The sequence below is a fragment of the Panulirus ornatus genome, chromosome 20, assembly GCF_036320965.1.
Source record: "Panulirus ornatus isolate Po-2019 chromosome 20, ASM3632096v1, whole genome shotgun sequence".
In the NCBI taxonomy this organism is placed as follows: Eukaryota; Metazoa; Arthropoda; class Malacostraca; order Decapoda; family Palinuridae; genus Panulirus; species Panulirus ornatus.
The window spans coordinates 59,882,888-59,907,489 of record NC_092243.1 but is presented as its reverse complement, the minus strand read 5'-3'; the positions used below and the strand labels follow the sequence as shown (position 1 = coordinate 59,907,489).

The 24,602-nt window shown below is 39.8% G+C and overlaps 1 protein-coding gene across 2 annotated transcripts in view; it reads right to left on the bottom strand.

The window, feature by feature from the left end:
* The window catches only part of AspRS-m (aspartyl-tRNA synthetase, mitochondrial), a 66,160-nt gene that overhangs the window by 41,267 nt on the left and 291 nt on the right, over positions 1-24,602 (bottom strand). For both annotated transcript variants that reach the window (XM_071675036.1, XM_071675035.1), the window contains exons 2-7: positions 19,177-19,346; positions 18,899-18,997; positions 18,417-18,515; positions 15,031-15,114; positions 11,769-11,855; positions 5,767-5,943 (exon numbers count right to left, since the gene is read on the bottom strand). In XM_071675036.1, the coding sequence (XP_071531137.1) occupies positions 5,767-5,943; positions 11,769-11,855; positions 15,031-15,114; positions 18,417-18,515; positions 18,899-18,997; positions 19,177-19,346 (716 nt within the window). The remainder of the gene's footprint in view (positions 1-5,766; positions 5,944-11,768; positions 11,856-15,030; positions 15,115-18,416; positions 18,516-18,898; positions 18,998-19,176; positions 19,347-24,602) is intronic.

Sequence of the window (24,602 nt, the reverse complement as noted above, 5' to 3'; positions counted from 1 at the left end):
GAGAATTTTCTCCATTGCTTAAGCAGATGCAATTCTAAGAGATCATCTTGCTGTTACCAGTATTTGTGAGGTAGCGCCAGGAAATGATGAGGAGAAAGCCTCATTTGCTCTCATCCATTCTAAATATGTCATGTGTACTAAACCAAAACTACAGCCCTCTCTCCATAACTAGGCCCTACAGACCTTTCCATGGTTTTCCCTAGCTGCTTCATATGCCACAATTTGTACACAGCATTCATATTTTTCATGAAGGCAAGCCAGTATGAATATGTACATGCATATATATGTATATGTCTCTGTATGTACATGTGTATATGTTGATATGTATGTATTTGTGTGTGTATGTGTGTATGAAGTCTGTTGGGGATGAGAGAGCTTGGGAAGTGAGTCAGTTGTTGTTCGCTGATGATACAGCGCTGGTGGCGGATTCATGTGAGAAACTGCAGAAGCTGGTGACGGAGTTTGGTAAAGTGTGTGGAAGAAGAAAGTTAAGAGTAAATGTCAATAAGAGCAAGGTTATTAGGTACAGTAGGGTTGAGGGTCAAGTCAATTGGGAGGTGAGTTTGAATGGTGAGAGGCTGGAGGAAGTGAAGTGTTTTAGATATCTGGGAGTGGATCTGTCAGCGGATGGAACCATGGAAGCGGAAGTGGATCATAGGGTGGGGGAGGGGGCGAAAATTTTGGGAGCCTTGAAAAATGTGTGGAAGTCGAGAACATTATCCCGGAAAGCAAAAATGGGTATGTTTGAAGGAATAGTAGTTCCAACAATGTTATATGGTTGCGAGGCGTGGGCTGTGGATAGAGTTGTGCGCAGGAGGATGGATGTGCTGGAAATGAGATGTTTGAGGACAATGTGTGGTGTGAGGTGGTTTGATCGAGTAAGTAACGTAAGGGTAAGAGAGATGTGTGGAAATAAAAAGAGTGTGGTTGAGAGAGCAGAAGAGGGTGTTTTGAAATGGTTTGGGCACATGGAGAGAATGAGTGAGGAAAGATTGACCAAGAGGATATATGTGTCGGAGGTGGAGGGAACGAGGAGAAGAGGGAGACCAAATTGGAGGTGGAAAGATGGAGTGAAAAGGATTTTGTGTGATCGGGGCCTGAACATGCAGGAGGGTGAAAGGAGGGCAAGGAATAGAGTGAATTGGAGCGATGTGGTATACAGGGGTTGACGTGCTGTCAGTGGATTGAATCAAGGCATGTGAAGCGTCTGGGGTAAACCATGGAAAGCTGTGTAGGTATGTATATTTGCGTGTGTGGACGTGTGTATGTACATGTGTATGGAGGGGGTTGGGCCATTTCTTTCGTCTGTTTCCTTGCGCTACCTCGCAAACGCGGGAGACAGCGACAAAGTATAAAAAAAAAAAAAAAAAAAAAAAAAATGTGTGTATATGTATATACTTGTGTATATGAGTGGATGGGTCTTTCTTCACCTATTTCTTGGCACTACCTCGCTGATGTAAGAAACAGCAATCAAGTACAATATTCTTTTTTTATTATTATTATCATAACTTGTCGCTGTCTCCCACGTTAGCAAGGTAGCGCAAGGAAAGACAAAAGAATGGCCCAACCCACCCACATACACATGTATATACATACACTCCCAAACACGCACTTATACATAACTATACATTTCAATGTATACATACATATACATAGACAGACATATACATAGATGCACATGTACATATTCATACTTGCTGCCTTTATTCATTCCCATTGCCACCTCGCCACACATGAAATGACATCACCCTCCCCCTGTGCGCATGCAAGGTAGCACTAGGGAAAGACAACAAAGGCCATTCGTTCACACTCAGTCTCTAGCTGTCATGTGTAATGTGCCGAAACCACAGCTCCTTTTCCACATCCAGGCCCCACAAAATTTTCCATGGTTTATCCCAGACACTTCAAATGCCCTAGTTCAATCCACTGACACCACATCAACACCAGTATACCACATCATTCCAATTCACTCTATTCCATACAAACCTTTCACCCTCCTGTATGTTCAGGCCCCGATCGCTCAAAATCTTTTTCACTCCATCTTTCAACCTCCAATTTGGTCTCCTACTTCTCCTCGTTCCCTCCATCTCTGATACATATATCTTCTTTGTCAATCTTTCCTAACTCATTCTCTCCATGTGACCAAACCATTTCAAAACACCTTCTCCTGTTTTCTCAACCACACTCCTTTTACCATCACACATCTCTCTTGCCCTTTCATTACTTACTTGATCACACCACCTCACACCACATATTGTCCTCAAAAATTTCATTTCCAACACATCCACCCTCCTCTGCATAACCCTATCTATAGCCCAAGCCTTGCAACCGAATAACATTGTTGGAACCACTATTCCTTCAAACATACCCATTTTTGCTCTCCAAGATAATGTTCTCACCTTCCACACATTCTCCAATGCTCCCAGAACCTTTGCCCCCTCACCCACCCTGTGACTCACTTCTGCTTCCATGATTCCATCCACTGCTAAATCCATTCCCAGATAGCTAAAAGACTTCACTTCCTTCTGTTTTTCTCCATTCAAACTTACCTCCCAATTGACTTGTCCCTCACCCCTACTGAACCTAATAACCATGCTCTTATTCACAAAAATAATGATAATAATAATAATAATAATAATAATAATAATAATAATAATAATAATAATAATAATTCCCACGTATTCCCTGCGTGTCGTAGAAGGCGACTAAAAGGGGAGGGAGCGGGAGGCTGGAAATCCTCCCCTCTCATTATTTTTTTTTTAATTTTCCAAAAGAAGGAATAGAGAAGGGGGCCAGGTGAGGATATTCCCTTAAAGGCCCAGTTCTCTGTTCTTAACGCTACCTCGCTAATGCGGGAAATGGCGAATAGTTTGAAAGAAAAAAAAGAATAATAATAATAACGGAAATGAATAATATGGGAATGAATAAGGCAGACAGTATGAATTATGTACATGTGTATATATGTATATCTCTGTGTGTGTATATATATGTATACGTTGAGATGTATAGGTATGTATATTTGAGTGTGTGGACGTATATGTATATACATGTGTATGTGGGTGGGTTGGGCTATTCTTTCGTCTGTTTCCTTGCGCTACCTCGCTAACGCGGGAGACAGCGACAAAGCAAAATAAATAATAAATAATAAATGAAATAATAATAGTAATTATTTATCCAGGCAGAACTTTATTATTTTCATGTTACAGGCTTCAATCATAGACAAAGGTCCACATCAAGGCCAGGCCTTAAGTGAATTATCAAGTGGTTAATGAAAAGGAAAAAGAAGAAACGCAGAAAACTATCTATGAATTCTGGAGGAAGTGAAAAACCTGTCCTTTAAAAAGGGTAGGGTCATAGTTATTAGGAAAGACACCAGAAGGTAGAGAGTTCCAAAGCTTCAAGATGTGGGCATAAAAAAAAGTTATCAAAACGGCCCACATATGAGCAGCCAATGGCCACTCAGCAAACATGTGATGCATCAGCTTGCTGAGTATTGCGTTGTCTAGCTAATGGTGGGGGTACACAAGCAACCAGCTCTCAGGAGCAAAAACCAAATTAACACCTACAGAAGAGGGAAAGTGAACAATACTGTAGCAGAGGGCAAGTGAGTCAGTTTTGAAGTTAGCATGGGAAAGTTGATAAGTCAGACTGCTTTCAACTAAATTCTGTTAAGTAAGGATGCAGAACCAGAACCAGATGTGAGGACTCCATACAGGGACAGATTAGTCCTTTGTACATACAGAGCAACTGTTCTTTGGAAAAGAAATTTCCACCTCTAAACAGGACTCCCAATTACTTTTAGGCCTACTTAGCTATTTATGAAATGTGTGGTTTCCAAGAAAGTGTGGATGTTACAGTAATACCAAGCATGTTCTTTGAGTCAATGGGTGGAATTACAGAACCATTAAAGGAGAGAGAAAAGCTGTGTAAAAGAGAGGAATGCTCTGAGGAATTTTTGATAGACAGATGGGTAGAAACTGGGTCTTGGAGGCATTAAGCTTGACCAGATTTCATCTACCCACTGAGATATCCTATCGAAGTCTGATTATACTGAGGAAAGTGTGTCGAGATGAGATGCAGATTGAGTGAGAGAAGAAGCAGATTTGAAGAATGTGGTGGAATGCAGTGTTAAGTCGTCAGCATTTGAGTGAATCTGGTAATTTGTAGATGAAAAGAAGTCATGGATAAAAACGAGAAAAAATGTAGACTGGAAAAAACCTCGAGGGTCACCGCTGATGATGGAGAAATGAGGAGAGGCTGATCCATCAACAGCCACAGAGACAGATTGGCCAGAGAGGAAGCTAGATGTGGGGGAGCACAGTGAAGGAGGGAAGCTAAAAGAGAGGAACTTAGAGATGAGACCTTGATGCACACCCTCTCAAAAGCTATGAATATATCAAGGGCACCTATACAGAATCCCCCAAAATCTTTCAGGGATGACGATGGAAGCCATTCTGATGATCAGAGAGAAGACAGTGAGATTGAAGAGGTCTGAGGATGAGGGAGATGAGGAGGGATTCAATGACTATGGAAATAATAGATGTTCTTAGGGAAGCATGTACCAAGACATGCCTCCAAGAAGGAAAGATTCTGATTTCTAAACAGAAAAAACAGATGAATAAGCATAGGTGCAAATTCAGAGGCATACTCTTTTACCATATAGGAACAGATGCCATCAAGTCCATTAGCCTTGCTGTTGTCCAGGCAGAGAAGAGCTTTTCGGGCAGTGCGAAATGAGATTACGGGGAGAGGCAGTAAGAGGAGCAGCACTGGGTGAAGGAATGTTAGAGTCATCCAAGGCAGACTTACAGGAAAGAGAGGAACCAAAGAGAGTTGCTTTTTCTCTAGGAGAGACAGCTATAGCACCATCAGAATAGCAAACTGAAGGAAAGGTAAAGCAACAAAAGTTGTAAGCAATGCCCTTAGCTAAAGACCAGAAAGACCTATCAGTGGATGAAGAGGAGAGGTTAATGCACTTCCTTTGAATGAAGGAATGCTTTGCCTAAAGGAAAATGTACTTAGAATGATTACAGGCAGAGAAAAGCAGAATGGGAGTCAAAGGATGGAGACTTCTTCTAAGCACAATACACCTGATCCTTTGCCTGAAGAAAAAAGTAATGGGTGACCTGATAACAACATTTAAGTTTTTAAGAGAGATCAATGATGTGGATGGCAAACAGTTCTTAGAGAGTTGTAGGGATAGAGCAACCAGAAGACATAACATGAAATTACATAAGAAATCTATTCAAAAGATGTACAGAAATACTTTTACAGTATAAGAGTGATAGATGAATGGACATGTTTGATGCAGACAGCATAAATAAATTCAAAAGGTTGTGTGATAATAAAGTACATTTAAGAGCTGGGGCCCCCAGGATTTTTGTAAAAGTCCCTCCCCGTACAGTACAAACATGTAACAAATTGGTAATTACAGTTTATATGAATTTTGCCCTCTTAGACACCTTATGACTCACTTCCATTTCCATAGTTTTATTTGCAACAACCCTGACTTTTGAATGCAAAAATGATGCAGCAACTATACCCAACCATCAATTAGTGATCTTAATATGAGTACAGTTAATAAAGAACTACATTTTGCTTCCATTCTACTCCCAACAACAGAAAAGTATTTTTCTTCTCTTTATGAAACACTGACTTCTTGAGAATTTCCATACGGTATTCAAAACTTGCAGCTATCGGTGAAGTAACATTTATTACCAAGTGAAATGCTTCATTAGAACCATGATTTTACTCTAAGTGTCTCACCTGCAAAAATTCTGGTTGTCTGTCAGGTTTGGCTCCTTCATCTCTGTAACATACAGCAAATTGGAAATATTTGTCAAATCCTCCAATCATAGCCAACTGTTTATATGTCTGTGGACTCTGGACCAAAGAATAAAATTTCCCTGGATGTCTTGTAGGCACCACAAACTCCTGAGCTCCCTGAGGGGAAAAAGAAAAAAAAAGAACATTTTTTTATACAACATTCTAATAACTCTGATACCTATCCTTGAAATGCATAATGAAATAATTTTTCACTGAGTATGATAGGGAATGACTTACAAAACTGAGTATGCCCAAAAACATTACTTATCTATATATTTTACTTTGTCTTTGTCTCTGTCTTGCGAGGTAGCGCAAGGAAATAGACAAAAGAATGGCCCAACCCACCCACATACACATGTATATATATACACGTCCACACACGCAAATATACATACCTATACATCTCAACGTATACATATATATACACACACAGACATATACATATATACATATGTACATAATTCATACTGTCTGCCTTTATTCATTCCCATCGCCACCCTGCCACACATGAAATAACAACCCCCTGCCCCTGCATGTGGGCGATGTAGCGGTAGGAAAAAACAACAAAGGCACATTCATTCACACTCAGTCTCTAGCTGTCATGTATAATGCACTGAAACCACAGCTACCTTTCCACATCCAGGCCCCACAAAACTTTCTATGGTTTACCCCAGATGCTTCACATGCCCTGGTTCAATCTACTGACAGCACGTCGACCCCAGTATACCACATCGTTCCAATTCACTCTATTCCTCGCACGCCTTTCACCCTCCTGCATGTTCAGGCCCCAATCACCCAAAATCTTTTTCACTCCATCTTTCCACCTCCAATTTGGTCTCCCACTTCTCCTCGTTCCCTCCACCTCTAACACATATATCCTTTTGGTCAATCTTTCCTCACTCATTCTCTCCATGTGACCAAACCATTTCAACGCACGCTCTTCTGCTCTCTCAACCACACTCTTTTTATTACCACACATCTCTCTTACCCTATTATTACTTACTCAATCAAACCACCTCACACCACATATTGTCCTCAAAGATCTAATTTCCGGCACATCCACCCTCCTCTGCACAAGTCTATCTATAGCCCACACCTCGCAACCATATAACATTGATGGAACCACTATTCCTTCAAACATACCCATTTTTGCTTTCCAAGATAATGTTCTCGACTTCCACACATTTTTCAACGCTCCCAGCACTTTCGCCCCCTCCCCCAACCTATGATTCACTTCCACTTCCATGGTTCCATCCACTGCCAAATTCACTCCCAGATATCTAACACACTTCACTTCCTCCAGTTATTCTCCATTCAAACTTACCCCCCAATTGACTTGTCCCAATTGGTAGAGATATATTTATATATATATATTTGTTTATTTATTTTGCTTTGTCGCTGTCTCCCGCATTAGCGAGTTAGCACATGGAAACAGACGAAAGAATGACCCAACCCACCCATATACACATGTATATACATACACGTCCACACATGCACAAATACATACCTATACATCTCAACGTATACATATATATACACACCCAGACATATACATATACACATGTACATAATTCATACTATCTGCCTTTATTCATTCCCATCGCCACCCCGCCACACATGAAATAACAACCCCTCCCCCCTCATGTGCGCGAGGTAGCACTAGGACAAGACAACAATGGCCACATTCGTTCACACTCAGTCTCTAGCTGTCATGTAATAATGCTCGAAACCACAGCTCCCGTTCCACATCCAGGCCCCACAAAACTTTCCATGGTTTACTCCAGATGCTTCACATGCCCTGGTTCACTCCATTTACAGTACATCAACCCCGGTATACCACATCGTTCCAATTCACTCTATTCCTTGCCTGCCTTTCACCCTCCTGCATGTTCAGGCCCCGATCACTCAACATTTTTTCACTCCACCTCCAATTTGGTCTCCCACTTCTCGTTCCCTCCACCTCTGACACATATATCCTCTTGGTCAATCTTTCCTCACTCATTCTCTCCATGTGACCAAACCATTTCAAAACACCCTCTTCTACTCTCTCAACCACACTCTTTTTATTGCCACACATCTCTCTTACCCTATTATTACTTACTCGATCAAACCACCTCACACCACATATTGTCCTCAAACATCTCATTTCCAGCACACCTACCCTAGAAATGAGGATATTCCCTCAAAGCCTCAGTCCTCTGTTCTTAACGCTACCTCGCTAACGCGGGAAATGCGAATAGTATAAGAAAAATACATATATATATATATACACATACAAAATAACATCCCCCTCCCCCCCTCATGTGTGCGAGGTAGCGCTAAGAAAAGAAAACAAAAGCCCCATTCGTTCACACTCAGTCTCTAGCTGTCATGTAATAATGCCCGAAACCACAGCTCTCTCTCCACATCCAGGCTCCACAGAACCTTCCACAGCCCACCCCAGACGCTTCACATACCCTGATTCAATCCATTGACAGCATGTCGACCCTGGTATCCCACATCGATCCAATTCACTCTATTCCTTGCCCGCCTTTCACCCTCCTGCATGTTCAGGCCCCGATCACTCAAAATCTTTTCCACTCCATCTTTCCACTTCCAATTTGGTCTCCCACTTCTCCTCGTTCCCTCCACCTCTGACACATATATCCTCTTGGTCAATCTTTCCTCACTCATTCTCTCCATGTGCCCAAACCATTTCAAAACACCCTCTTCTGCTCTCTCAACCACGCTCTTTTTATTTCCACACATCTCTCTTCTTTCACACCACATATTGTCCTCAAACATCTCATTTCCAGCACATCCACCCTCCTGCACACAACTCTATCCATAGCCCACGCCTCGCAACCATACAACATTGTTGGAACCACTATTCCTTCAAACATACCCATTTATGCTTTCCGAGATAATGTTCTCAACTTCCAAACATTCTTCTAGGCTCCCAGGATTTTCGTCCCCTCCCCTACCCTATGATTCACTTCCGCTTCCATGGTTCCATCCGCTGCCAGATCCACTCCCAGATATCTAAAACACTTTACTTCCTCCAGTTTTTCTCCATTCAAACTTACCTCCCAATTGACTTGACCCTCAACCCTACTGTACCTAATAACCTTGCTCTTATTCACATTTACTCTTAACTTTCTTCTTTCACACACTTTACCAAACTCAGTCACCAGCTTCTGCAGTTTCTCACATGAATCAGCCACCAGCGCTGTATCATCAGCAAACAACAACTGACTCACCTCCCAAGCTCTCTCATCCACAACAGACTGCATACTTGCATAAATGGAGATTTGATATGTAAGATCAAGATACTGTGAATTTTTTTTTTTTTCTTTTTTTGCTTTGTCGCTGTCTCCCGCGTTTGCGAGGTAGCGCAAGGAAACAGATGAAAGAAATGGCCCAACCCCCCCCATACACATGTATATACATACGTCCACACACGCAAATACACATACCTACACAGCTTTCCATGGTTTACCCCAGACGCTTCACATGCCCCGATTCAATCCACTGACAGCATGTCAACCCCGGTATACCACATCGCTCCAATTCACTCTATTCCTTGCCCTCCTTTCACCCTCCTGCATGTTCAGGCCCCGATCACACAAAATCTTTTTCACTCCATCTTTCCACCTCCAATTTGGTCTCCCTCTTCTCCTCGTTCCCTCCACCTCCGACACATATATTCTCTTGGTCAATCTTTCCTCACTCATTCTCTCCATGTGCCCGAACCATTTCAAAACACCCTCTTCTGCTCTCTCAACCACGCTCTTTTTATTTCCACACATCTCTCTTACCCTTACGTTACTTACTCGATCAAACCACCTCACACCACACATTGTCCTCAAACATCTCATTTCCAGCACATCTATCCTCCTGCGCACAACTCTATAAATAGCCCACGCCTCACAACCATACAACATTGTTGGAACCACTATTCCTTCAAACATACCCATTTTTGCTTTCCGAGATAATGTTCTCGACTTCCACACAATCTTCAAGGCTCCCAGAATTTTCGCCCCCTCCCCTACCCTATGATCCACTTCCGCTTCCATGGTTCCATCCGCTGCCAGATCCACTCCCAGATATCTAAAACACTTCACTTCCTCCAGTTTTTCTCCATTCAAACTCACCTCCCAATTGACTTGACCCTCAACCCTACTGTACCTAATAACCTTGCTCTTATTCACATTTACTCTTAACTTTCTTCTTTCACACACTTTACCAAACTCAGTCACCAGCTTCTGCAGTTTCTCACATGAATCAGCCACCAGCGCTGTATCATCAGCGAACAACAACTGACTCACTTCCAAAGCTCTCTCATCCCCAACAGACTTCATACTTGCCCCTCTTTCCAAAACTCTTGCATTCACCTCCCTAACAACCCCATCCATAAACAAATTAAACAACCATGGAGACATCACACACCCCTGCCGCAAACCTACATTCACTGAGAACCAATCACTTTCCTCTCTTCCTACACGTACACATGCCTTACATCCTCGATAAAAACTTTTCACTGCTTCTAACAACTTGCCTCCCACACCATATATTCTTAATACCTTCCACAGAGCATCTCTATCAACTCTATCATATGCCTTCTCCAGATCCATAAATGCTACATACAAATCCATTTGCTTTTCTAAGTATTTCTCACATACATTCTTCAAAGCAAACACCTGATCCACACATCCTCTACCACTTCTGAAACTGTGAAATAAATATCTATATAGCGTTTATGTATATACATGTGCATGTGGGTGGGTTAGGCCATTCTTTCGTCTGTTTCCTTGCGCTACCTTGCTAACGTGAGAGACAGCAACTAAATATAATGAATATAAAATAAATATCATGATACTTATGGTTGATACATCAACTTTTTTTTCTATCAGTAACTCATGGTACTTATGGTTGATACATCAACTTTTTTTTCCATCAGTAACAACGCTACAAGTAACCATAAAATCAAGAATTATACATATGTAGGATTGTCTCTAGAGTCTCTGCTGTAGCATTCATAAACTAAAAGATTATAGCATGAATCTTGAATTCAAATCAAGCCTTCTATGGAAAGAGAAAACAGGCACTATGTACCATCAGTTTTGCCATTCTCTCTCCATAGTTTTATAAAATGTACTACATCTGATTTTTCTTCTTCACTATGCCAAGTAGTTTAAAAAAAGAAAATAAAATCTGTTAAAAATCTCTCAGCTGGATTGTTGATTACTGCTATGGGTTAGATTCTACTGTTGCAGAACAGAACTGACTGCTACTTATAACACTCAACCCAGTGAAGCAGAGTTGAATTTGCTTTTCATCATTCATAATATCATACTAAATATGAAGCTAGTGACAATATCATAGCCACCTGGTGAGTGCAAAGGTTGTACTGTACATCAAAAAACACCTAATAATCTGATGAAAACAATGTAGGGAATTAGAACTGTAGGACCACTGAGTACAGTTAAGCCTATGTTCATCTCCAGTTTTAATTTTGTAAAAACACTCTACCTTGTCCTATCATAACAGTCTGCATAAGAAATAATTTTGTGGGTTATGTCACATGCCTGGATAGAGGCACTTTCTAACTCCTTCCTATGAGAGAGGGATTTGATATGATTAGCTTTCAGACTATGGTAGATGTTTGCTTACATGCATTGTTCATCAAATGCTACTGGCATTCAGCCATTAGTAGTGGTAGGGCTACTGAAAACAATATGGGGGTTGTCCATGTATATGTGCTTCAAATGATTTCCAGACAGTTAATCTAGTGTCTTCAGCTAACTTTCATGCACAAAAATGCATGCTCTTACATAATATGAGTTTCTGCCCTCTTAATTTCACCTTCAGCTGGCAATATTTTCTGTAATATGTGACCATTATATATGCTTATCCATAAGCAATATATCAACTTAGTAATCATATAATTAGTACTGCCTTACCCCTGGTGTATTGACGGAGAGAGTTGGTGTTGTGATCTCAATAAATTCCTCTTTATCTTGTAAAAAGTCCCTCATCTTCTTAGCTACCTGAAACATAAGTCTAGGAAACTGAGGTTCTGGGAGAAAACAGATGAAATATATCAAACAATAATTTCAAGCTTTCATACCGAGTTAAATAACTGTACAGTACTAATTAACTAATGAATTACACCACAATAAAGCAAATAAAAAGCAGATAGGAAAAGAAAGTGCATCCAAATAAAATGCTCTACACATAAAGTTATGGAGAATCTTGAAAGAAATGGTATCACTTTTGCTTTTCCCACTTTTCATGAATTGATATCCTTTTAAGGAAGAAGGATTTGCTTATTTTGAAGTTTCTAACAAGGTAAAAATGCCAGTCCTGCATACTGTGCATGATGCAGATAATACCAGCTAACTTCCTCTGATCACTGTAATGAACCTAAGCCATTTCTGATGAGTGAAAAATGAGTTCTTAGTAATATGGAAACATAACCATGAAGGTCCTTTTATGACACATTGGCATCTTTATTGGCACTGAACATATGTAACATCCAACCACCCTTCCTGACACTGGGATTGAACCCATGTTTCTAGGGTTCAGAGTGGAGATCACTACAAAAACTGATCTATGATGCTCTCAGAGTACAAAAAGAAATTCTGAATGAGATGCATCCATGAATATCACACTATACCATAGAGATATAAATTAAGGGAGTCTGGATGAAAAGCAGAGGCTGGAACCCCATATTCTCAGTATTTGCAAGATATTTTAATAGATCTATTATACTTATGCTATTTTCACTGTATTCTTACAATGGAAAAGTTCTATAAATTTTTCAGTCAACATTTCCAAAGTGAAAAATTCTTTTACCAAAGTGTCAGTGGCATAACTAGCAGTGAAGCCTGGATGTTTATGCAAAGGAGCTATCGCCAAAAGTTATGAGACTACTCATTCTTTTGAAAAAATAATGATAAAAACTGAGACACTTAAAGAAACTTAGAAATTATAGACCACATATGATGTTTATAAATAATCACAAAATATCACCCATGGTTTTATTCACAAGAAACTTGTAAACAAAAATTACTTTAAGTACTTTCACTTATAAATCAGCTATACCTCTGGGCCATTTGTCAGGTACTGTATTTCTACATCAGATTAATCATGCCTGTAACAATGCATATCAAAATGGTGTTACATTATTTTCAAGAATGTCTGGACTATTAGAGTAGTTCCTCATAAGGTTAATTGTTTATACTAGACAACATTCTACTGAACACTTTTGTTCACCTTAGTTAAACAAAAAGAATATATCCTGAGTCTTTCCCAAGTAGTGTCCTGCAAGCCTTGAGAAAATCTCTAGGGTCCCTGCAGGTTAAAAAACTTAAAAATATGCCCTCTGGTGAGATGACCACCTCTCACCCCTCACAAATCACTTTTTCAATGTTAGTAGCCATCTAGTTCAGCCCAGGTCCATCCACTGAATAATCAGCAACCTCCATTTCATAATGATGTCATCATCCCCTGGCCACTGGTACTGAAAAACAAGCATCAACTGGATGATGGTCAGATAGAAAAGCTTTCCCAAAGAGAAGGAGTGGTAGGAAGAAATATGCTCCTCGTAAGATATCATCCCACAGAGAAACATATTTTTGTACTTCAAAACTTACATTTCACTTTTCTCTCCAAGCTCTTATATGCAATATATTCATGTCCTTATGAAAACAAAATTGTGTGAAATACCTCTTCATAGTACAACTCAGCATTTTGTTGCAAGCCTGATTTAACTAATGCCTCCCAATCACACAGTGGGATTATGATCAAGTGGCCACACTCAGCCAATCACTGCAATACTTTCCTGGTTCAATCAGAGTTTATATTGCTTGTAGAACATTTTAGACGAGCTTTTCTAGTTATCAATCAGTGATTTATCGTTTCTTCAATAAAACTAAATTCTATCCAGCTATCTCCGGATTTGGTTCACTATATGGTGCAACCAAATGGCCTAAGAATGTAGGAGAGAAGAGGAAAACAAAGGCCAAAACATAACATACAAGTCCAGGAATACACAAAAGCATCTGATGGTAAGAAAAATTGGCCCAATATGTGGACACAAATTTAAATGTTCCCAAGAAGATGCATTTTTAACACAAAGTATTTTTCGGTGACAATTCATGGTGTTAAGTCTTCATGTGTAAAACTTCTTTCCTTAATGAAAGGAAGAGGTCCGCTAATGTGTTCCTCTTTTCTATAACAAAAGTAAGGCAAGTACGAACTAAACGTGAATTTTCAGTATTTAAAGTAGTGAATCAGCTAGTGCTAAAATAGTGAATTTCTTAATGTTTAAGTAGTAACATTTTTATCTAAAACTACTCTGGAATAATTACAGAAGCTAATGGTAAATATACAAGAATGTGAAAAATACTTTGAGTAAAATTAGTAATCAGAAAAAGGTTCTTGGTCCAACAAAATGAAAGCCGCAAAGTATGAAATGAATGGTGAGCATCAAATCCATTTTTTCTCTTTTAAGGAAAGGAAGTAGTCAGTAAAAGGTTCTGGGTCCAAAAAGTGAAAGAAACAAAAGATGAAATGAATGTTAACTAAATTCATATCTAAGGTTATTCAGTTTTTATATTCTTGAGAACATAATGCACGACAATGGTATTTCATTTCCCATCATTGTATTTCATATTCTTATTTGCAAGCAACAACATTATTTATTGTAAAAACTGCTAAATCATTTCAGTAAATATAACTATAGTTTGCGATATTAAATGAGGCAAGTGCAAAAATGATAGCCAAAGGTCCTCAGGCATCTAATGCAGACAATGCAGTACAGGGTTAAGTATCTTCACTATGCATTTTCTCTGGTTTTTCTTCAGGTAATAACATCCCTTCAGAAAGAGAGTTGTTAATTGCTATTAATGTATGCATGAAAACTTAATTCAGCACAGAACCGACATCAAAGTGGCACTTTGGCACTGACTGGGATCACAGCCCTTCTTTCACTTTGGAAACCAACCTTCATTTACTCTAAATTTTCTTATTTCATCCTTTTCTAGAAATGCAACCTCTATGATAAGTGAGGGACACCTGTACATTTCCTAATGTTCACTATTACTGTATTTTCCTAATGTTCACTATTACATCATCTTTTCATGTGTAATTATACAGTTTCCCTCCACTATATGTGGGTATGGACATGGAATATTAAATATGGAATGTGCTTTAACTTACCTGAGATTTTAACCTTAGATTCCTCTGCAGCTCTGCATGACGCAAATCAAGATAGCGGTACTTTAATCTCAACTGCTCTTTGGGCTGTAAGTGAGAAGAAACTTTCAGCTATTACTGAAAGTGAAATCAACTATATTCTAAGATAATAAGCTGCTTAACACATAGAAACATACATAAAATACTTGAAAGCTGACATTCATCAACTGCATGAAACAATTCATTCGGTATTTACCCTATATATCATTTTATCCAACTTATTCTTCAATTCCATTGTGCTCACCATGCTGAGATAGACATACAACATATAATCACACTTTATGACCTGTGATCTCATTCAATGCATGCGGCCATCTTCCTAAGAGCCACATCACAAAAAGAAGTGTCGATTGAGACATGTCTGGGTGTGATGGACCAAAGATGGTCTGCAATCACCATTTGTGAACAACTCAACCCATCAAAGGACCTTGCCCAGTGCCTCTTATCTTGTCCCAGAGGAGAATCACTTTTCCTACTCCTGCATGAGCACAGCCTCAAGCTTTCCCTAATGGCTATGCTGGACCATAGGTGGTACCCAAACACTGCACACATTCACACACATCATCTCCTAACTACACATGCAAGCCATTGACATTAACCCTAACCCTTGACCACCAGTGTACTTCTGCCCTCAATGCCAAAAGCCCAACACCAAAAAGGACTACTTCACCAGATGCTCCAACAGCACTCAGTGGAATAGCCTCCACTGCACATCAACGTTATCCACTAAAGAGCAATAACTCAAATGGTAACTCCCAAACCCCTTACCTCAAGCAAAAGACACCCAGCAAACAAGAGTACAAAATGCTTAGTCTCACTCTTCACAGACAAATCATACTACACCACAGAATCAGAGACAAACCTAACATTCTGCCACTCAATACAATGGCATCAAGCACAAAGAAATATTCAACCAACTGCAAGAATGCAAAAATCCAAAAAAACAAACCCACATTCAGATCCACCATCTATACTTTCAACAACTACACAACCATAAAACAAGACAGACAAGGAAAATGGCAGGACCCACTGTTGCTAATAAAAGTAGGTATATCACAGTCAGCTCTGAGGTACCAATATTTATGTTTAGAAGGGGCTGCTTGAAGGAAATTTTCCATAAAAATAGATACATTTATGAGAATTTACTCAGATGAACCACTTGGAGCAGAGAATGCATAGTTACCAAGCAAAGGATCTGAGGTGTAAAACAGATCCATGATATTAGGAAAGTGTTCATGGCAGTTAGGAATATGAGTGGTGTGGGAGATTTGCTCTAGATCACTGAGAATGGAGAACATGAGGGCTTCAATGCTCCCATCATCAGTATGGGAGAAATTCAACTATTCTCTGTGGTGAATGTTTAAATCCCAAAGTAGAGGATCTTGGCCTGCAGGTGAGAGGATACCACAGTCTCATGGTAGAAATCTAAATAGTCACAGAAAAATACAAAATCTGTAAAATTAGGAGAGCAGTAGGGGAAACAAAGGAAAACTGTGGTAGTTGGGAGACAGACATTTAGCCAGATAACATAAGAATTTGGGGACTCAAGATCCATACATACAATCAATCAACAACACAGTCACCTACATTTTTAATAAATTCAACTGCAATACCATCCAATCCCACAGTCTTGCCGGCTTTCAACTTCTGCAAGGCTTTCACCACCTCTTCTCTTTTCACCAAACCAATCTCCCTGACTCTCTCACTTGGTATACCTACCATCTGCCACTCTATCAAACACATTTAATAATCCTTCAAAATACTCACTCCATCTCTTCCTCACTCCATCACTAATTGTTATCATTCCCCTTTGCTCCCTTCACCAATGTCACTATTGTTATTATTCCCATTTGCTCCCTTCACTAATGTCCCCATTTGTTCTCTTGTCTTTCATAAATTATTCATCTCCTTCAAAAAAAATCTTTTTATTCTCCCTAAAGTTTGATGATATTCTCTCAACCCAACTCTCATTTGTCCTCTTTTTCAACCCCTGCACCTTCCTCTTGACCTTCTGCTGCTTTATCTTATATATCTCTCAATCATTTGCACTCCTTCCTTGTAAGTACTGCCCAAACGCCTCTCTTCCCTCTTTCACTAGCAACTTTACTTCTTCATCCCACCACTCACTGCCCTTTTCAATCTGCCCACCTTCCATCTATCGCATGCCACATATGTCTCTTGCACATGCCATCACTGCTTTCCTAAATGCCTCTCATTCCTCATCCACACCTCTCACTTCATTTGCTCTCAACTTTTGCCATTCTACACTCAATCTCTACTGGTATTTGTTCACACAAGTCTCCTTTCCAAGCTCACTTACTCATACAACTCTCTTCTCCCTGACATTGTCTCCTCTTTTTTAAAACTACAAATTTTCACCTTCACCTCCACAGATAGTGATCAGACATCCTACCAGCTGCCCCTCTTAGCATTTACATCCAGAAGTTTTTCTTTTACACACCCATCAATTAATACATAATCTAATAATGCCCGTTGACCATCTCTCCTACTTACATACATGTTCTTGTGTATATCTCTTTTTTAACCAGGTATTCCCGATCACCAGTCTTTTTTCAGCACACAACTCCACAAACTCTTCACAATTTCCATACATAACATTGAATACCCCATGTATACCAATTATACCCTCAACTGCCACATTACTTACCTTTGCATTCAAATCACCCATCACTAATACCCAGTTTTATGCACCAAAACTGCAGACACACTCACTGAACTGTTCCCAAAACACTTGCCTCTTTTGATCATTCTTCTCATGGCCAGGTGCATAAGCACCAATAGTCACCCAGCTCTCACCATCCACTTTCAGTTTTACCCACATCAATCTAAAATTTACTTTCTTACACTATCACACAATCCTACAACTCCTGCTTCAAGAGTAGTGCCCCTTGTTCCTTAGCTCTTGATCTCTCCCCAACCCCTGACTTTACTCCCAAGACATTTTCAAACCATTCTTCCCCTTTACCCTTGAGCTTTGTTTCTCTCAGAGCCAGAACATCTAGGTTTCTTTCCTCAAACATACTACCTACCTCTCCTCTCCTCTCATCTTGGTTACATCTACACATATTCCAACACCCCCAGCCTGAGCCTTTGAGGAGCATGAGCACTCCCTGGTCGACTCCTTCTATTTCCTCTTTTAGAAATTGACACGTGGGGAATACGGAGGAAGAATTCTTTCTCCCCTAACTATAAAATAAGTCTATGTTAGATGGTTTTTATGTACTTCTGCTTATAAAATGATTCAAATAAATTTCCCAGCTATAATCATACGAACAAGAGTAATACCACACACACACCCACCCAAATTTGTATTACAATGCTTATATTACCTTATTGGTATCACGTATAAGAAATGGAAGATCTTGTCTAGCCTGACCCAGAACTCGGTAGCTGTCAGCCAGGACTTCAATCTCTCCTGTGGCCATATCCTACAGAGAAAAATGCAGGTTATGAAAATTGAAAATAACATTTCTCAGAGGCAGTCTCAAGTGCAAGAGAGGGTTAGGAAGTCTCTAACTCCTAGAGATCCAAGATATCTCTCAGGGACAATGCAAGAAACTGACCCTGGAGAACTTGTAGTTATGAATTAATATTTCAAGTACAAATGGTTAGTGTTTACTTAATATGTTGTTTATGTTATAAAACCATATCTTTCAGGACACTGTGACTCAAAAGAGAACAGGTGCTGTGAATGTTATCTCACACAAATATTTCACTCCAGTACCCATACTACATAGAATATTTAAAGTCTTCCTTAGCAGACTCTTATTACATTGTTCTTCCTAGTCTACAATGTGTCTTGAAGACTTACCTTATTGTGCTGATCTTCAGGTCTACGACATACTGTACCCTTTACTTCCACATATGACTCAAATGTTGTATCACTGAGCAGACTCATAAGATTAGTGTCCTGTAAAATGATGTGCTTTATCATCAAAGAATGTGTCAGTTTTAATATTCAACATTCAGTCACTCATATATGAAGCTTTACCATTATTGCATATGATTTAAAAACAAAATATTTTTCTTTACCAGCATAAGGACCCAGTCTCTACTCAGGATACATAATTACTCAAAAACTTGACAAACCTCTTCTTTAATGAGGACTTGTGTTTTCCCAAAGGCATCACGAAGAACGGCGAATTTCCCCATCCGCTGGTACTGCAAATAGCCACGGAGTGTGACCTTAAGTCCCACATGTTGAGCACGAAGTTCACCACATGTGTGACTTTTTGACGATAGGCCAATGGTACAACATGCTGCAAAGACAAATTTCAGACTCAAAAATATAACTTTTTGGGGGTGAGCTCCTTTCAACCTTTTACATAAAACCATCTAATAAGGTATGACTAGTAGGGCCACTTCATTCATTTGTATTACTGAGAGTAAGATAAGATAAACTGCAGATAATAAAAAAAACCTCTAGTAAGGCCACTTCATCCATAATATTACTGACAGTAATATATGAGATTACAGATGGTAAAAAACCTACGAAATCAATTATAATGAGACAGAATATCCACATTTCCAATCAAAAAGAGCAGAGTCTTTACTATTCTACAACTAGCAAAGCTCCATAGTAGTACACAGATACAGTTAATGCAATTCATATGCGGCTTAAAGTATAAGTCAAAGAGTACATATCCATGGTGACTTGGAGTAAGGTACTTAGTTTAAGAAAAAGTGCATACAAAAGAATACTTTCGTGAGTTGGGCAGGGGGTCGAAAGGCATTAGCAGATATGTGCAAAGACAAATGCATGCAAAAGAGAAAGGAAGTAGGTGGAATGTCAGACACTTCTTGATGGAAGTAAGTGTAAAAGTTTGTAGTGTTTAGGAAAAGAGAAAATGACATTTGAAAAAAAGTGATATAAATGAATGAGCTTGAAAAAGTGACCTGTGTTCAGAGATACCCAGACAGATTGAAAAGAAAAGCATAAAGATAAGAGAATGAAAGATGAATAACAGGTATTATGGGATACAGTGTTTAAATCTTTAAGTGACATGTGAAATGAAGGTATGATGTGGACATATGAGAAATGGTAGTGAGTGATGGAATGAGTAAGTTAATTTGCTAAAAGAAAGGAAAATGCAGGAAGTTACAATGCCAATGGAAAAGAAAAAGGCAGTGCATGCATGGTATCTGTGGGAATGACAGAGTGTTTGGTAGGGTATAAAAGAAAGTGGCAGGTCAAAAGAAAATAATGAGGGCTGAAAAGAGGACATGTAAGAAATAGGGAGAAAGGGTGGAAAACTATTGATGAACTTGAAGGATAAGAAAATACTTTGGAAACCTGAGACGAACTGCATGAGGAGAAAAAGAGAAATTCTTAGCAAAAATACTCAATGTAATCTTCATCTGTGGATGATGATCACTGGGAAAGATTTTTGCTGTGAATGTTAAAGAATTAAAGAAAAATGAAACACTGCTCATATTAGAGTCTGATTCACAGGTCATCATCAATAACAGAATGCAAAATGTGCAATGTCACATGTCTAATCTTTTAATAATAATTTAGTACTGTGTCACTATTTTCTTTCTCCCCACAAAAATCTTTCTGTTTCTCTATATTCTCAATCATCTTTACATAAGATTTTGCTTTAGAAGTACCACAGAAAGAACTTATGGATTTGGAGGAAACATATCAGTTTACTTTTTAATTTCAAAAGTAATTTTTTTACCAGTGTTGCATGATTCAGAGCAATTATTATGGGAAGTTATGAGGATTAGGAAAAATATGGGGAAGTAAAAGTGGTTCAAATAAAAGTCTACAGGGGACAGGAGGTGGAAAGACAAAAGTGAAAGAAACTCTGGGGTATTTGAATCCAAACATTCTGGAGGGTAACAAACAGAATAAATAAGAGTGATGTAGTATATGCAAGTCTCATGCTCTCAGTGTGGTTAACCGGTGCTGACTGAGCCCTGAGGATACGCCACAGAGTGGTTTAGGGAGCTTGGCTGAGGATGGTAGGCCGTAGTTTTGGCGCATTATACATGACAGATACAGAATGGATATGTGCAAGTAATCTTATTTACCGTCCGTTCCTCATACTAACTCCAAATGTGAAAGGGCAACTATGTATAAAACAAATATACATATGGGATATTTGAACACCCAATAATGCTCTACCATAGATTTATGCCTCTTAAGAGTCTGCATATATATATATATATATATATATATATATATATATATATATATATATATATATATATATATATATATATATATTCTAAAATGGGAAACAGAAGAAGGAGTCACGCGGGGAGTGATCATCCTCCTCGAAGGCTCAGAGTGGGATGCCTAAATGTGTGTGGATGTAACCAAGATGTGAAAAAAGGAGAGATAGGTAGTATGTTTGAGGAAAGGAACCTGGATGTTTTGGCTCTGAGTGAAACGAAGCTCAAGGGTAAAGGGGAAGAGTGGTTTGGAAATGTCTGGGGAGTGAAGTCAGGGGTTAGTGAGAGGACAAGAGCAAGGGAAGGAGTAGCAATACTCCTGAAACAGGAGTTGTGGGAGTATGTGATAGAATGCAAGAAAGTAAATTCTCGATTAATATGGGTAAAACTGAAAGTTGATGGAGAGAGGTGGGTGATTATTGGTGCATATGCACCTGGGCATGAGAAGAAAGATCATGAGAGGCAAGTGTTTTGGGAGCAGCTAAATGAGTGTGTTAGCGGTTTTGATGCACGAGACCGGGTTATAGTGATGGGTGATTTGAATGCAAAGGTGAGTAATGTGGCAGTTGAGGGAATAATTGGTATGCATGGGGTGTTCAGTGTTGTAAATGGAAATGGTGAAGAGCTTGTAGATTTATGTGCTGAAAAAGGACTGATGATTGGGAATACCTGGTTTAAAAAGCGAGATATACATAAGTATACTTATGTAAGTAGGAGAGATGGCCAGAGAGCGTTATTGGATTACGTGTTAATTGACAGGCGCGCGAAAGAGAGACTTTTGGATGTTAATGTGCTGAGAGGTGCAACTGGAGGGATGTCTGATCATTATCTTGTGGAGGCTAAGGTGAAGATTAGTATGGGTTTTCAGAAAAGAGGAGTGAATGTTGGGGTGAAGAAGGTGGTGAGAGTAAGTGAGCTTGGGAAGGAGACCTGTGTGGGGAAGTACCAGGAGAGACTGTGTACAGAATGGAAAAAGGTGAGAACAATGGAAGTAAGGGGAGTGGGGGAGGAATGGGATGTATTTAGGGAATCAGTGATGGATTGCGCAAAAGATGCTTGTGGCATGAGAAGAGTGGGAGGTGGGCTGTTTAGAAAGGGTAGTGAGTGGTGGGATGAAGAAGTAAGAGTATTAGTGAAAGAGAAGAGAGAGGCATTTGGACGATTTTTGCAGGGAAAAAATGCAATTGAGTGGGAGAAGTATAAAAGAAAGAGACAGGAGGTCAAGAGAAAGGTGCAAGAGGTGAAAAAAAGGGCAAATGAGAGTTGGGGTGAGAGACTATCAGTAAATTTTAGGGAGAATAAAAAGATGTTCTGGAAGGAGGTAAATAGGGTGCGTAAGACAAGGGAGCAAATGGGAACTTCAGTGAAGGGCGCAAATGGGGAGGTGATAACAAGTAGCGGTGATGTGAGAAGGAGATGGAGTGAGTATTTTGAAGGTTTGTTGAATGTGTCTGATGACAGAGTGGCAGATATAGGGTGTTTTGGTCGAGGTGGTGTGCAAAGTGAGAGGGTTAGGGAAAATGATTTGGTAAACAGAGAAGAGGTAGTAAAAGCTTTGCGGAAGATGAAAGCCGGCAAGGCAGCAGGTTTGGATGGTATTGCAGTGGAATTTATTAAAAAAGGGGGTGACTGTATTGTTGACTGGTTGGTAAGGTTATTTAATGTATGTATGACTCATGGTGAGGTGCCTGAGGATTGGCGGAATGCGTGCATAGTGCCATTGTACAAAGGCAAAGGGGATAAGAGTGAGTGCTCAAATTACAGAGGTATAAGTTTGTTGAGTATTCCTGGTAAATTATATGGGAGGGTATTGATCGAGAGGGTGAAGGCATGTACAGAGCATCAGATTGGGGAAGAGCAGTGCGGTTTCAGAAGTGGTAGAGGATGTGTGGATCAGGTGTTTGCTTTGGAGAATGTATGTGAGAAATACTTAGAAAAGCAAATGGATTTGTATGTAGCATTTATGGATCTGGAGAAGGCATATGATAGAGTTGATAGAGATGCTCTGTGGAAGGTATTAAGAATATATGGTGTGGGAGGCAAGTTGTTAGAAGCAGTGAAAAGTTTTTATCGAGGATGTAAGGCATGTGTACGTGTAGGAAGAGAGGAAAGTGATTGGTTCTCAGTGAATGTAGGTTTGCGGCAGGGGTGTGTGATGTCTCCATGGTTGTTTAATTTGTTTATGGATGGGGTTGTAAGGGAGGTAAATGCAAGAGTCCTGGAAAGAGGGGCAAGTATGAAGTCTGTTGGGGATGAGAGAGCTTGGGAAGTGAGTCAGTTGTTGTTCGCTGATGATACAGCGCTGGTGGCTGATTCATGTGAGAAACTGCAGAAGCTGGTGACTGAGTTTGGTAAAGTGTGTGGAAGAAGAAAGTTGAGAGTAAATGTGAATAAGAGCAAGGTTATTAGGTACAGTAGGGGTGAGGGTCAAGTCAATTGGGAGGTGAGTTTGAATGGAGAAAAACTGGAGGAAGTGAAGTGTTTTAGATATCTGGGAGTGGATCTGTCAGCGGATGGAACCATGGAAGCGGAAGTGGATCATAGGGTGGGGGAGGGGGCGAAAATTTTGGGAGCCTTGAAAAATGTGTGGAAGTCGAGAACATTATCTCGGAAAGCGAAAATGGGTATGTTTGAGGGAATAGTGGTTCCAACAATGTTGTATGGTTGCGAGGCGTGGGCTATGGATAGAGATGTGCGCAGGAGGATGGATGTGCTGGAAATGAGATGTTTGAGGACAATGTGTGGTGTGAGGTGGTTTGATCAAGTAAGTAACGTAAGGGTAAGAGAGATGTGTGGAAATAAAAAGAGCGTGGTTGAGAGAGCAGAAGAGGGTGTTTTGAAATGGTTTGGGCACATGGAGAGAATGAGTGAGGAGAGATTGACCAAGAGGATATATGTGTCGGAGGTGGAGGGAACGAGGAGAAGAGGGAGACCAAATTGGAGGTGGAAAGATGGAGTGAAAAAGATTTTGTGTGATCGGGGCCTGAACATGCAGGAGGGTGAAAGGAGGGCAAGGAATAGAGTGAATTGGAGTCATGTGGTATACAGGGGTTGACGTGCTGTCAGTGGATTGAATCAAGGCATGTGAAGCGTCTGGGGTAAACCATGGAAAGCTGTGTAGGTATGTATATTTGCGTGTGTGGACGTGTGTATGTACATGTGTATGGGGGGGGGGGTTGGGCCATTTCTTTCGTCTGTTTCCTTGCGCTACCTCGCAAACGCGGGAGACAGCGACAAAGTATAAAAAAAAAAAAAAAAAAAAAAAATATATATAATTATACATATATATATATATATATATATATATATATATATATATATATATATATATATAT